This window comes from Chenopodium album, chromosome 19 (genome assembly GCF_948465745.1).
Source record: "Chenopodium album chromosome 19, dcCheAlbu1.1, whole genome shotgun sequence".
Lineage (NCBI taxonomy): Eukaryota > Viridiplantae > Streptophyta > Magnoliopsida > Caryophyllales > Amaranthaceae > Chenopodium > Chenopodium album.
The window spans coordinates 43,502,538-43,518,305 of NC_137852.1; the positions used below are offsets into that span (position 1 = coordinate 43,502,538).

Here is a 15,768-nt window from a genome sequence, read left to right on the forward strand (position 1 = left end):
AATGGTTCGTGCAATCATGCCATTATACGAATCGGCCCAGCTAATACATCTTTTTATGTAGGTTTTTTTTTTTTTTTTTTTTTTTTTTTTTTTTTTTTTTTTTTTTTTTTTTAAAAAACAAGATGGTCGAGATCTCATCCCTTTTCTTAAACACGGAAGAGTATTAATAAGAAGAAACCATAACATAGAAATACCACAATTAGCAAAAGAAGCGTTAACGACTTAACCTTAGAATTGAAAAACCCAGAATCGTAGCAGTGAACAGTAGATAGAGAGAAGATGAACCAGAATCAGAATCAGAATCAGAATCAGATTCAGAGCCCTCAAACTAGCGAAGGCAAACACGACGACGATGCCGCTCTCTCTGAATTTCTCGCATCTCTAATGGATTACACTCCTACTGTAATTTTAACTTTTTTGTTTTAATTAATTAATTTTATTTATTTTTGCGAAGATTTCTGATTGATTTTTTGACAATACGTTGATGTTTATTCTGTATAACAGATTCCTGATGAATTGGTGGAGCATTACCTTGCCAAAAGCGGTTTTCAGTGTCCTGATGTTCGATTGTAGGTATTTTTTTTTTCAAAAGTTTTAATTGTAATTGCTAAATTGTCAGATTTATATTGCTTATGTAATTTTCGAAGCAGAAATTTGAGTTGTTTAAATTAAAAGCTTGGATTATGTTGCAATTGTTCCTGTTTCCGATGAATTTAACATGTTTAGCTTGATGATGATTTTTTTTTTTTTCCCCCTTATGCTGCAATCATTAGTTGCCTGTTCTTAGATGACTGATTTTTGAAATTTTACATTTTGTTGAAATTTTTTGAGTTCTGTGTATGTGTTTAGTGTGAAGTTCACTGTTTGGATCGGTACTCGAAAATTGAGCTTATTGTTGTTTCCTCTATGGGCATTGATGACAGATTTAATTTTAGACAAGACTATAACACGTTTACACATTAAGAATTCAGCTAGATTTATCAATGGAAAAAAAAAACCTAGTCTAACAGTGTAGGGATTATCCCATATAGATGGCAAACTTAGGGTTGGCAACCTGAGATACAAGAGAGTTTCGTAAGTGCAATAGGGTTTATGAGATCTATGATGTACTTAAATCAATCTCTTTTATGAGGTTTGCAAACCTTAAGGGTCATACATTCCCCTGTATTACATTGATGCTATAAAGTGACTTTTGTTTGCACTAAATTTGTAGAATGATGTAATTATTGAAGCAAAATTTATTGTAACGAAGGCAATATCATTGACAAACTAAAGGACTAGGAGTCTAACTGAAACCAAATTACGCTGTAGGAAACCTAGAAAAGCCTTAGATGCATGAGTATACACGGAGATATGAGAAGGGAGAAGCCTGCAAAAGTAAGAGATTTATTTTGTTTTATTCAAGTAGGTGAAGTGGGTATTTTTCTGTTTGATGTTCTTATTTTTATTGCTTCCTCCTCCTCTTGTTCTTGTTGCATAAATTGCTGACTCTGCCATTATTTATTTATACTTCTGACCCTTTTTTCCCCAGGATTAGACTGGTGGCTGTTGCTACTCAGAAGTTTATTTCAGAAGTTGCTACCGATGCTTTCCAGTATGTCTCTTGCTATTTTTATTCTGCCTATATTGTTTGTATATTAACTTGTTTATTAGTATACATATAAAATCATTACCCCTATTGCTAAAAGATGATGTTGCGGTTGACACATTCAATTATAGCTTTTTTCATAAAAAAATTATTTATTTAAAATATTCTTATAGTGTGCTACTGTATAAATCATTACCCTTATTGCTTATGTGTACCTCTTCCTGTTTACAACACTTCCTGTTTGCTTATAATGACTAGATGATATAATAGGATTAATAGCAGCATGACCGAATGAAACAACCTCTTTTCCAGTTTTGGGCTTCTTGTGCGCTCAGCATCCTGAAATATTAAAAGGAGGTCCCTAGCTGTATTAGGATGACTACGTGATATGATTGCAGTATGACCATATGTAACAAAACCCTTTTTTACAATTTCGGGTTTCTTGTGCGCTCAGCATCCTGAAAGATTAAAAGAAGTTCCCTAACTGAAGAACAAAGCAATATAATTCCTGTGTGCCAGTGCATCTGTTGTATTGCTTGTTAAAGCTCTAGTTATTGAAGGCTGACTATTGATTCTAATACCATGATGACAAATATTTATGCCTTGACATAAATGCAGGCACTGCAAAGCCCGGCAGTCATCTGTGGTCAAAGACAAAAGAGATAAGCAGCAAAAGGTATGCTGGTGTTTAAGTTTGCTTTGCTAATGAGCTTGTGTCCTTAACATACCATTTTTCCGCGCTCCCTCCCAACCAAAGCGGTGGTTACTGGTTATGGTTGGTGGAATAGCAGTGAGTAAAATTAACAATTGTCTCTTACATCTTAATATTTTGTAACAGGAAAAGCGTCTTGTTTTGACAATGGAGGACCTTTCAAGAGCTCTAAGAGAGGTATGTCTTGCATCTGAGATTAGTAGGGCACTTCTGTATTCAGAAAAGGCTGTCATCTTATGTTAGACTTTTTTAATGAGTAATTGGATTAATGGCAGATGGCAGCTTATGAACTTTTAAACATTATGTTTGCTGTAGTAAGCATTATGGAATTTCCATCCTTTTCTTTTTGGTATTTTGTTAATAGAATTAAAAGAAAAAAGATGTGAAAATATTTTGATTGATTTGAGTGATTTTAATCATTGATCTCAGACAAGAGCTAGGAATCAGTTGTGATGTGAACATATTCTATTAATATTTCTCAGTCAACAAACTAAAATCTGTGATGATGAGCCCTTAGAACCTAGGTTTCCTAGGAGAATGCTCATCAAAGGATTATGTTTATTAGATAGTTAGATATGACTACAATCCAGAACTCAATGTGTAACCTAATCTCTCTTTACTTTCATACATGACATCAACTTAATTCAATATGTAGTACTAGTATATACTATTCTCAAATTCTATGCACAATCCTAGGCTGTGTAAACAGAAAAAGACAAGGTAACTCGAACATACAAATTCTTGCTGAAAAGAGAAATGAATCTCATAGTCATTGGTAATTGCATTTTAAATTGCTCTTGCACAGTGGCACCTATTGGTTGCTTCTGATAAGAATGTAGAGCTTCATGTTTGAGATTTATTTCTTGTTGAAAAGGTCTTGAGTTTTATGCATTTTAAAAGGGTAAATAAGGTCTTGAGTCAAACGTGTGCTATAAGTCACTCAAATTTTACAAAATATTATCTTTGCTTACTTGCTATCTTGCAATTAACACGTCTATCTTGATTTTAAATAATGTGATTGATCTCAGTATTTAGTAATTGAAGGTCAATATACCTATAGAACCCTAAGTATCCAACCAAAATGAAATATACCTCAAAGAATCCTAATTAAGTTTGTTGCTTTTCTACTGATTTAAAAACATGAAATTATGTCAAGATTAAAAGTGAATGCAATGTTTCCTCAAGTCAAATTGTGAATTTTTTCTTAAATTACTTGTACTACTTGATATTTAACACCACTTAGGGTTCAATAGGACTTCAAAAATCAAAAAAGCTATACATAATACCATAATGTTAAGGTTTAATCACGCTTATTGATCTGTAATTGAAGAGCCATTATCCATAGATTTGGAATTGTAAGGTGCCTTTGTCCTCAATACTTGAACTACCTTAGATCTTCTGAGTGGGGCAGGATTTTCAATGTGAAGGTCAATTTGTAAAAAACAAAACTGCAGAGTTATGTTTCCACTAAGCAAGAAGTTGGGGCAATTGTATTTCAAACTTTAATTGCATCTTGACTATGCGGCATCATTTTTCATAGCTCAACCCAATTACTAAATAGCTTGAACTAAGTTGTTTAATATATTTTGACAAGTTAAGCTGACCTTTTTTGTTAAGTAGACAGCTTTTTTTTTTCCATCCCTAAATGTTTGAATAGCTTAACTTTTACTGGGTTACAGATCAGGACCTCCCGCTCTGCAAAAGCTTTAGTCTTGGCTAATTTAATTTGACCTATCTAAACATCTAGTTGAATCAATGTTCAACTGTTAGATTTTTGCATGGCTATACTATAATTTCATTTATTCTGTTGTATGTATACTTTGCTCTTTGTTGTTGTTGCTGTTGCTGACCTTTCTTATGTAACTTGTAGTTACATTCTACCCTTGTTGATGTGCTTGATTGCACGTTAGACTTGCCCTATTCTATTGCTTTGGTTGAGGGAGTCTCTTATCCTTAGGAGTTTTTTTAGTGTTTGTCCTAGACATAGTGAAGGTATAGGCCTTAAGGTTTTCTCTGTATCCATATGGTAAGAGTGATATCCAGTGCCTCACTATGTGTTATAGCGGAGGTTTCTGTTATTGTGAAGACAGATGGATCATGGCTACCTGGCATGTTTAAGTGTATAGAAAATATCAGTGTTTGATATGGTTTGGGCTGACGTGCTTTACAGTATAAGTGACTGTAAGTGAGTGTACACTGCATATTATAGGTGGAGTTTGGATGGAGTTTTTTTTATGGTCTTCTATATTCGAAAATAGATTTTGTGCAAATTTTAACAGTGGAAAAGGGTGGACAACATATGGTTGGTTGATTGAGGCATCAGTAGTTCATGTTCTTTGACTAGAGGCTTTCTTAAATGTTATTTCATGCTAATGCACTTTTAGTGGATTGTCAATGAGATCTATTTTATCTTTTGCAATATAGCACTTTTGGTTACTTTCTTACTGATAATGGAGGTTCCAATATTTACATCAACATGAAATATTTTATTATGATATTAAAATTAAGAACTTTCATCTCCCTTGACTCCTTGAAACTTTACCTTCTCTAGGAGTCTAAAACCAACTCTATCCCCCATCATATTTAGATGCAAATGCAATCAATTTACCTGCACTAGAGTTGAATAGAAAAGCAAATTTTTTAATAGTATAATCATGGAAAGTATCCAAATGCTTCCAAGACATCCCAAAAGAGGTATACTAAGGAAACTCCAAAAGATGTAGGGAGGAATTCTTTTTCATGTTTTGGTGGCAGCAGTTTATTGTTTGTGGCTGACTTGTTGAGTGAAAAAAGAAACCATGTATAGAGCAAGTGACTCTGGTGAACACTTTCCACTGTTATCAGATAGAAATTTGATCCGGAGCTTGAAGAAAAATCTTGACATTTGGTATTATCATGTGCATTCACGATGCATTTGTTGAAGACGATAAGACTTGACTTTCTTGTTGAACCCTCAAAGCATGGCTTTACTATGCTGTCAAGAATATTGGATTTACATCCTTTTTTTTCCAAAAGGGAAGATAGGGATTATTTTTTAATTTAGTAAATCATGTTCTGCCAAGGCGACAATACCATGAGGGTAAGAATTTAAAAGTACATGTTCAACCCCATGTGGAGTTAGTACTCTAGTTGCGAAATGAGCTACCGGCTGCTGAATTCCCTACCTTACAAATTGTATTTACTTATCTGACTGGATTGTGGAATTTATGACCAATAAAGATTTTTCAGTCTCATTCTTATTGCCTTTTGTTTATGGAGATTTGGGAAAGATTGTGAAATTTAGGAAGGATCATGTTAGAAAGGGTGTTGCAAAAGATGTGTATATTAAGATGAATTTGAGGAATCACCTTAAAAAATAGAATTGGATGATAGTAAGAAAGTTGGAATTTTGGATGTAAGGATAAGGGAGAATATTAATGTTGGTTTGAGCATGAACTGTAATTACTGGAAGATTCCGCGCTAAGGAATGTGGAGATTTTGTTTTGTGGAGGTTTTATATGTAATCAAGAGATGTCGGAGATAACTTGGATGGATGGTCTTAAGAATTGATAGTAAGAAATTTGGATTTGGATGATCATATAATATTTGATTTAAGGCAATGAAGGTATAGGGTCTTTATTGAAGACAACTAGACGTTTATGCAGCATCATTGATATTAAGTTATTACGGAGTATTCGTTGTAGTAGCATGGAGTTTGATGCAATTTTCTTGGATGTTGGGCATTTCATTATTCTACTTTTTTTTTTCTCTCTCAAAGAATGCTTTGGACAACTCTTTGTTTATTTCTTTCACTTGTAGTTTCTCTTTATATAGCTAATTCTCATAGGATCATAAGTTTGGATGACCTTAGCTACTCAATTTTCCTACTAAGACCTAGCTCATGCAATTTGGGATCCTCATTTTGGTTGCCCCCTCCAAAAGGGGTTGGGAAGTGACCAGGCCCGGGTGACCTTTGCAATTGAATCTTAATAAGTAGTCTACTATTTACTTCCTTAAGAACATTAATAAAAAGAAAAAAGTGTTCTGTGGAGCAAACTGGCGGGCTGGCGGTCTTTGCCCTTACAGTGATTAAAGAATGTGGGTGTGAGGTCAAGAAAGATTATAAGATTAGAGTTCTTGGTGATATGAAAGATCTTCCTCTAAACTGTACATACAATTTTCATCGAATTTGGCTTTCCACATAAAGAAACCTATCGATCATTTGAAGGAATTTCGCAATGTATGACCTTCTGTGTCTTTCTCATGGAACTAGAGAGGCAGTTTATGTCAAACAAAAAGGATTAGAAAGCAAGCAGAAAGTGGTAGTTTAGTAAAGAAAAGGACTAATTCTGACAACTTCAGGAGAAATGGAGGCAACCTATAATGGATTTCTTCTGTAATTTATATATATATGTGGCTATATGGTTGGTCCAATGTCGTGATACTTGTGAGGATGAGAATCTCAACATAAAGGAACACATAGGTTGCGTACAAGCATAAATGAGCTACAATTGCTAATATGATACGGAGTATGTATTTTTATTTTCATAAAATATAAACTAGGACTTTCTGTGTGACTTAACTTTTAAAAGATATTAATTCTGCACAAAAGGTTTCTCAATGAAGCCTGTATGAAAATATTCATATATATGCTGCTATATGGTGTTATTTTTGGCAAGTTAAAATGTCATGACTCATATCCAGCCAATGTCATGTTGCTTTCCTCTTCTCTTTGCTCTTTCCCCTTTGACTTTATGTCAGGGGTATTTTCTGTCAATTTTATTAATTCTGGCTGCCTATGCCCTTGTATTTTGCTTGACTGCTAATAATGCTTGCATTGATTCTTCTGTAACATTAGTCTTGAGATTCATCAGCATGTTTGGATGAAATTTTGAACATGTGATAGAGATCCTGAATTTTAATTTGAATGTTGATATAAATTACCTTTGCTTCAAGACATGCCCTATTTTAGTCTGTTAAACACGTGTTTATCATTTGATTATATTACTCCTGCTTGATGATGGAATTTCGGATATAATTTAATATAATTTGGATGCATCTTCACAGTATGGGGTGAACCTGAAGCACCAGGAGTATTTTGCCGATAGCCCCTCAACAGGGATGGATCCAGCTTCAAAAGATGAATGACTTAGTGTAGTTTTTAATCGACGAACTGTTGTACAAATCTACTAGACGTGTACCTTCTGCATTTGGAACTTATACTGTATTCTCAATTTCTCATGTATCAACGAACTGGTTACATCCTGTAGTGGGTGACAATTAACTCTTTTTGGCTTCTCATCAAATTACAATGCTTCTGTACTATTTTTGTTTCCTTGACCTTTATGTATTTTATCAAACCTCTTTTACTTTAATGATCAGATCAAAGTTTGTCAAGGTACCGCAACCTTTGTTTTAGGACGCAAACAATCCTATATAATCTGAACATTGTTAATGCCAGTTGCTGAAGTTGGTATTACAAGCTTCACATTTCAGAGAACTAACAATGCAGCTTCCAATTTTTCTACTGATATTTCTGATATTTGAGTGTCGCGTTTTGGCCAACCGTTACTGCAAAATCATATATGGTTTTTATTTATTTATTTATATATTTATTTTATCATATTCGGTTTATTTATTTAAGGAATACAAAAAAATCTTATAATATCCTATAGTTAATAAATAAAGTTATTATCCAATTAGTGATAGGGATTCTTAGCTTATTGCCCACACAACCCTAAACATGATGTATGAAGCAAAGCTAGGTGGTGTAAAAATATTTGGAGTGGTCCTTCCCAAAGAGTTCCCTCAACATTTACCGAACAAAAAAGGTTTGTTTCTTCTAAATCTAAAATCACATGATGATGAACAGAGTTATTCTCTTAAGAAACTTGTTTATTTCAAGGAGTACGCACTTCATATCGGTGCTTTTTTTGAGTTGGTACAACAAGTGATTTATGAAATTAGAGATGTTGTAGTTGGTCCTAAATCAAAGAAGCTAATTGCGCTAAAGATTTCAGACTATTTAAAGTGTTGCCTCCGTTATCACCAGAATAAACCGGGTGGTTTCGTTTTCCAGCAATGTTGTTTGTGGTTGATATTTTAGTTGATCTACGCCATCATGAAGAAGCCCCTCCTCGTACTTTGTCTGAGATCTTTCGAAGCTATCATGAAAAAGGCCCTTTTTGTTGGAATTTGTATGACCTCTTTCCTAATTATTCTAGTAGGTTTCCGTATATTACTGAACATGATTTTGATGAAAACAATGAAATAATTTATCATTGTTACCCTTTACCAATATAAGTTTCCATAAATTCTCTTTTGCACCTCTTTAATATCATAAATTTCTTGAACGAGATGATGTTGAGGTACTTGCCTTTATTTACTCGGAACTTATACTTCACGCTAATGTAAAATGTTCGGAGATTTCCAAAGATATATAATCGTCGGTGTTTCTGAAGCAAAACCAAACAGTGGAGTTGATACACACAAAATCTATAGGTGATGATGATATTATATGCTCCATTTGCCTTGAGAAGATTTCTACAAGTGAGGCTGAAGATACTACAATCTTGGTTCGTTGCAAGCATGTATTTCATCGCGACTGCATCTTCAAATGGCTTCCAGGAAAACACAACTGTCCCTATTGTCGATCTAGTATGTTAGTCGATATAAATTTGTAATCAATTTCAAGATTGAACAGTGTTTTTTCTTCTCTACTTTATGTCAAATCGTTGCAAATAATATTAAACGGAGGTGGTATATGTACTTGTTTTGTCAATTCGAAAATACTTTCCATAATCAATGATATTTTTTATTTGATGAAAATATAGTGAGCATAACGTTTTTTTTTTCTCTGCAATATCTTACACTAATGTAAGTAGATAAATATATCTAGTATTCACACTTTTAGACAAAAAAGAGTACAATTTCAGTAGGCAGAAACAAGCTAAATACTTCCAAAATTCCATTTTCATACTTTCTTACATATATATGAAAATGGGAATTCTGGAAGTCAAAGAAAAATTAATACTACCCAGGCCACTATGCAATATTACTCATGCAATCTGACTATCTAAGTCATCTTTAGATACGGTAAATGAAAACTTACACAAACCTTGATTAGATTACATATAATAAACATTAGTCAAATTTATAAAGCAACGTATTTTCTAAGAAAGTTCAATTCCCTTAATTAATTAAGACTGAAGATCGAATGAACATGCAATCTACAAGTGTAACAAATTTTTACTTATAAAAATAAAAGTTAAAAAATAACAGATTATGAAGGGTTTTTTTTTTTTTTTTTTTTTTTTTTTTTGACAAGGAGAGGGAGTGAGGTACTATATTGAATTAGTACCTCTCATATGTCAATATAGCCTTCAAATCATAAAGTGAGTTATATTATAGAGTAAAAAGAATAAAAAATAATAATAATTAATTAAAAATACACATATCGTTTGACATTTTCTTGTACTTAATAGTTAATACGTGGTAACCACTATATATACATCCAACACCTTATGATTTGGGACGTATTTTGAAATAAACAAATTACATCCAAAGTTTTAGGAAAACGTATAAAAGATGGCAAAGAATAATAAATCTACTCAAACAATATCAATAGTAATAACAACTTTGTTTTATCTAATGATCATCAACTTCATTCAAAACAATGATTCGTTGAAATCACAATGGTTGGTATTTGCTGATGCCCAAGCAGTGAAGATAGGAGTTGTGTTAGACATAAAAAGCATGGAAGGGAAGATAGGATTGAGCTGCATTAACATGGCGATTTCGGATTTCTATGATGCTCATCCTGAATTTAAAACCAAGGTTGTTCTTCATGTTAGAGACTCCAAGCACCATGATATTCTTATGTCTACGGAAGCTGGTACGTATGCATTTATGCATGTATGAGGTTATATAATATACTTTTTCGTTCTTTTTTTTTTTTTTTTTTTTTTTTTTTTTTTTATGAACATACTTTTTTGTGCTTTATTTAATTTGAATCTTGTAATGTAATTCTTTATATTTGGGAAATGATGATTCTCCCTATCTTAGTATTCGTGTCGATTATCACAGGCGTTCCTTTTTAGAAGTCTCTTCTTTCATGGAAGATTGTACATGTATATATGTACATAGTTACATACTATCTTCAAGTTGTGATTTAAAGAAAAATATGGAGGATTTTTTTTTTTAATTTATTTTTCCTATCAATTTTTTTTTTCCTATCAATAATATTCCCCTTCATTATTGTTAAATGGCCTTTTCTTGGTGTTTTGTTAGTTGGTCTTATCATGATGAAAAGTTTAATTAAAATAAAAAATACTCGATTGGTAAGGCCGGAGTATTATTGGCAATGGGAGTTGACTAGCTATAATGTATATGTGTATGTACAGAAGAGTATTGAAAAGTAAGGGGTAAGCTAGATACGTACAAACTTTAAAAGTCAACTCGCCGGGAGTTTGACTAATTTGCCGGGAAATAAATGGAGCTTCACATGTAAAGGTTGGATTTATATACTACTATAAATCTGTAATTCACAATTTGATATAAATAGTAGTGCTTACATAATGCGTAAATGAAGCAAATATTAATGAAGATTAGATGTAAAGGTTGGATTTTTATGGGATAATTAAGGGATTTTTTTGGTAAGACTAGTGAAAGGCTGAATTTTTTATTTCTATTTTCTCAAAATTTATTCTTATTATTTTTATTTTTATTGTGGTTCAACGTGTTTATAACAATAGCTAACTATACTATTAGAATCGTACTTCGTAATTAATTATATTACATCAGTAAAAGAAAATTTAGTTATTTATTCCCTCCGTCCCTAAATTACATTTCCAGTTCTCTCTATTATGTGAGGAATAAATGCTAGAAGTAGGAATGTAATTTAAGGACTCAGGAAGTACATTGTACTGCATTAACAGAAATATATTCAAAGTTTAGTAGAGTTGACTACATAATATATTATAGGGATAGTTGACTCTTGACTGCGTCCTTGCTCCGTAACACAAGCTAGCTCTATATATAATTTTGGAAGTGATACCTTAATTGGCTGTTTAGCGTCAAAAGGGCGGTAATAGCGAGTAATTTTTTGTAATAGTACATTGTACATAATACTAATACTTATAAAATTAATACGTGTAAAATCTTGATTAAGAAAATCTAAGGATTAGAATTCCGTTCTTATTGACCAGAATTCTACAAGAAAAGTCGCCAAGAAGGATTGAAAAATTTGAAATCAAGGTTTTTTTCCCTATTTTTTATAATAAAATAAAATCAAAATTACGTAGTCCTTCATTGGTGGTGTACCAATAAGGAGGAAGCCCCAAATTCATTGCATTTTGTCATTTTGACTCCCCAATTTTCATTGCATGTTGTCATTTTGACTAGCTAGGCATGTGCCAAGGCGCGCAACATTGATACTTAATACTCGAGTAGAATTAATTGTCTTAAAATTGTACTTGTATCTTTTATTGTGTAATGATGATAATAGTAACTCCGTATAAAAGTTTATCTTAAAAGATATATATCAAGACTAATTTAATAAGTTAAGGACCTGTTCTCTTACGTTAAAATTCAGTTCAGTTCAGTTCAGCTGAGTTCAGTTCAATTCACTTCAGTTCAGCTCAATTCAGTTCAGTTCAGTTCAGCTCCTAATTTCCTTCTCTTATAAAACATTCATTTCAGTTGAGTTCAGTTCATCTGAGTTTAGTTCAGTTCAGTTCAGTTCAGCTGAGTTCAGTCAATGAGAACAGGCCCTAACATGATTATATTACGTAACTGAGTGCTGCATCATATGTATTGATATAATGTTATATGTGTATGTCACTTAGCTTATGAGGCGTATACGAGCTACGTGTATTGGTACTTTGGTAGCCAATTAGCCATGGTTACATTGATGAGATGCTAAAGCCTAGTTTAGTTTTTTTTATTGTACCAATGTAAGGCTCATTATCAAAGGCAATATACCAATATTCGTTAGCATATAGAAGTAGTTAACTAGTAGGACACAAGGAAATCAAAATTAATTTGTAATCACTACTAATAAGTAATAAGCCCTCTTTTCACTTTGCTTAATGCAGTTTTGGACTTACTAAAGAACCAACAAGTTGTTGCAATACTCGGGCCACAAACATCTCAGGATGCTCAATTTGTTGCTAACCTTGGGAAGAAAGCTCAAGTTCCCATTGTTTCCTACTCCTATACAATCCCTTTACTTTCTTCCTTACAAAACCCGTATTTCATTCGTGTAACTCAAGATGATTCCTACCAAGTACAACCCATTAGTGACCTTATCCAATCTTTTGGATGGAGAGAAGTTGTACCTGTCTATGTTGCTGATGAATTTGGTAGTGGGATTATACCTTTTCTAGCTGATGGTATGCAGAAAATTGGGACTCGAATCCCCTATAGAAGTGCAATCCACCCTGCTGCCACTAGTGATCGAATAGAAGCTGAGCTATACAGGTTGAAATCTATGTCTCCTCGTGTTTTTGTAGTTCACATGGAAGCTTCTCTAGGATCGCGGCTATTTTTAAAAGCAAAAGAGTTGGGAATGATGAGTGAAGAGTATGTATGGATCATCACGAATGCAATGGCTGATGTCTTGGAGTCATTGGATCCTTTAGTAATTCAATCGATGCAGGGTGTTTTGGGAGTAAAGACTTATGTAAGAAGAACAAGGGAGCTAGAAATTTTTAATTTCAAATGGAAAATGAAATTTCAGAGAGAAAATCCTTCCCTTCTTAATGCGAATATGAACATTCATGGACTTCGGGCTTATGATGCAACAATTGCTCTTGCCAAAGCTGTGGAAGAAGTTGGTGTTACAAACTTCACATTTCAGAGAACTAATAACAATGCAGCTTCCAATTTTTCTACTGATATATCTGATATTGGAGTGTCGCGTTTTGGCCAACAGTTACTGCAGTCGATACTAAGGTCAAAGTTTAGGGGACTTGGCGGTAACTTTGTTCTAGACAATGGACAGCTACAATCTTCTGCCTTTGAGCTTATAAATGTGCAGGGCAGTACAGGAAAAGAAATTATGTTTTGGATGTCGTCTACTGGTTTTGTTAAAAATATGACTTCAGTATCCAACAGTAAGTTTACTGCTACAAAGGCTGATTTTAAGTCCATTGTATGGCCGGGAAACTCAACTGTCGCTCCCAAAGGTTGGGTGATTTCACCAAATGGAAGGAGGTTGAAGATTGGTGTTCCAGTCAAGAATGGTTTCCTACAATTTGTGACTATCACTCGAGATCCTTCCACCAAAGAAACAAAAGCTACAGGCTTCTGCATTGACATCTTTGATGCTGTGATGCAAAAATTGCCGTATTATGTACCTTATGATTATGTCCCTTACTCGGAGGAAGAAGGTGAACCGACAAACAGTTATGACAAACTGGTTTCTCAAGTCTACCTCAAGGTAATACACAATATTATTCCCTGTGATTGGTTGTTTTTTTTTTTTTATAAAGTGCTCTCTAAATTAGTCAATAATTACAAGTACAATTTTGTTTTCTGTAGGAAAATGTTCCCTAGTGTTCTGTGTTTGTTTCTTCTGATGTAGAATAATATGTTTGCAGAAGTATGATGCAGTGGTGGGCGATGTAACGATTAGAGCAAAAAGGTCATTGCAAGTAGATTTTACATTTCCTTATACAGAATCTGGTGTTGTAATGGTTGTACCTGTGAAAAACAATAATAGAATTCGAGCCTGGCTCTTTGTCAAACCCTTGACATGGGATTTGTGGGTTGCAGCATTTTGTTCCTTCATGTTCATTGCGTTTGTGGTTTGGGTGCTTGAGCATCGAATAAACGAAGATTTCAGAGGACCACCAGGGCATCAAGCAGGAACAAGTCTATATTATTCCTTCTCAACATTAGTTTTCTCACACAGTTTGTTTCCTTCCTCTATCTTATAACAATCTAATTAACCAGAAGGACTTACTGTATTATCAACTGTTTTTCAAAAAATGACCGCCTTTTTTTTGGTTCTAAATCATTCAGGTTTTAATGTGTTCAACAACCTAACGCGATTTGTAGTCATAGTTTGGGTCTTCGTAGTACTCATCCTTATACAAAGTTATACTGCCAACTTGGCGTCCTTGCTGACAGTAGAACAACTTCAGCCCTCAATCAGAGACGTTAATGAATTGATAAAGACAGGGGAAAGTGTCGCGTTTCAAGAAGGCTCATTTGTTAAGCAATCTCTATTAGATATGAACTTTAGTCTCCCAAACCTGAAGTCCTATAATACTACAGGCCAATTACATGAACTTTTTGTCAAGGGGCCTAAAAATGGAGGGATTGCAGCAGCATTTGATGAACTACCGTTTATTAAGATCTTTCTTGCAGAATACTGCTCAAAATATACCATGATACCGCCAACATATAAGACTGATGGGTTTGGATTTGTAAGTCCTCAACCTCATCCTCTGTCAATAGCATATAGTTCGCGATGATATACTTAATTTTGATGCTTCTTGTCCACAGGTTTTCCCTAAAGGGTCCCCTCTTGGATCAGATGTCTCGAGTCAAGTGCTAAATGTAACTGAGGGAAAAGAAATGACAGATATCGAAAACAAATGGTTTAAGAAAACAAATTGTCCTGAGTTAGGTGTGTCATTGTCTTCAAATAGTCTTGGTCTTGACAGTTTTTGGGGCTTATTTACAATCGCGGGGGCTGCAGCATTATTTGCTCTCATTATATCTCTGGCTAGCTTCCTTAAAGAGCATCGAAACATATGGTCTGATGATAGTGCCTCAGTTTGGACTAGAATAAGGACATTGATGAAAGTTTATGACCAAAAGAATCACAATTCTCATACTTTTAGGAACAGTCCACAACAAGGTCAGAATTTTCTTGGTACACCATCAAGTAGTCCATTTCCACAAAGTCCATCGAGCCTTTGGCACAATTCAGGAAGAGGCTTCAATAGTTATGAAGAACAATCAACACCATCTTTGGAAAAAATGGATATTAATTCAAGTAGGCTAGAAAATTCTATAGAGCCCTGCTAACGGACATATGCTTAGAGTTAAAGGTACACACGAGTGTATAAAAGGTAAAGAACGCCTATTGTTAGAAAATGTGAATTTGTTAAGATTGGTGTAAATCCTTTAGGTGTACAACAGTTATGAGTAGCAAATGTACAGGACTCTAACGCCCCAAAGTAAAAAAGTGACACTAGTATGAAAAGAGTTAACACTTAACACATGACTTCAAAGTTAAACCTGCTGACCTGCTGCTGTCTTTTGATCAAGAAATTATTTTTATGGTAAACTTGTTTATGTTTAGGACTTGGGACATGATTGTTTTAGTTTTGTGATTAAATTCCTACTCACCTGATTCTTTACTTCTAATTTTTAAAGTAAAATTATTAATTATTTGTAATTAATCAATGGGGATTTACATTAACAATATAATAAAACAAATGTGTTGTATCTTAATTATTGCAATAACATCCTGAAA

The 15,768-nt window shown here is 33.7% G+C and overlaps 2 protein-coding genes across 2 annotated transcripts; both read left to right on the plus strand.

The window, feature by feature from the left end:
* Positions 1-197: 197 nt before the first annotated feature.
* On the plus strand, positions 198-7,615 carry LOC145595798 (transcription initiation factor TFIID subunit 10-like). The gene is made up of 6 exons (XM_081652223.1): positions 198-402; positions 505-569; positions 1,532-1,594; positions 2,207-2,264; positions 2,427-2,477; positions 7,347-7,615. The coding sequence occupies exons 1-6, from the start codon at positions 280-282 to the stop codon at positions 7,425-7,427; spliced, it is 441 nt and encodes a 146-aa protein (XP_081508349.1). The 5' UTR covers positions 198-279; the 3' UTR covers positions 7,428-7,615.
* Positions 7,616-9,929: 2,314 nt separating this feature from the next.
* LOC145594446 (glutamate receptor 2.7-like) lies at positions 9,930-15,317 on the plus strand. Its single transcript, XM_081650755.1, has 5 exons — positions 9,930-10,173; positions 12,374-13,719; positions 13,880-14,192; positions 14,304-14,710; positions 14,790-15,317. Exons 1-5 carry the CDS (start codon positions 9,930-9,932, stop codon positions 15,315-15,317), a joined length of 2,838 nt encoding a protein of 945 aa, XP_081506881.1.
* Positions 15,318-15,768: the final 451 nt, after the last annotated feature.

Excerpts from the sequence above, each read along its gene's own strand:
- LOC145594446 (XM_081650755.1), top strand. The coding sequence starts at position 9,930 with ATGATCATCAACTTCATTCAAAACAATGATTCGTTGAAATCACAATGG. Across the intron at positions 10,174-12,373 it reads TCTTATGTCTACGGAAGCTG|TTTTGGACTTACTAAAGAAC; the intron begins GTACGTATGCAT and ends TGCTTAATGCAG. Across the intron at positions 14,711-14,789 it reads AGACTGATGGGTTTGGATTT|GTTTTCCCTAAAGGGTCCCC; the intron begins GTAAGTCCTCAA and ends TCTTGTCCACAG.
- LOC145595798 (XM_081652223.1), top strand. The coding sequence starts at position 280 with ATGAACCAGAATCAGAATCAGAATCAGAATCAGATTCAGAGCCCTCAA. Across the intron at positions 403-504 it reads TAATGGATTACACTCCTACT|ATTCCTGATGAATTGGTGGA; the intron begins GTAATTTTAACT and ends TCTGTATAACAG. Across the intron at positions 2,265-2,426 it reads AAAGAGATAAGCAGCAAAAG|GAAAAGCGTCTTGTTTTGAC; the intron begins GTATGCTGGTGT and ends ATTTTGTAACAG.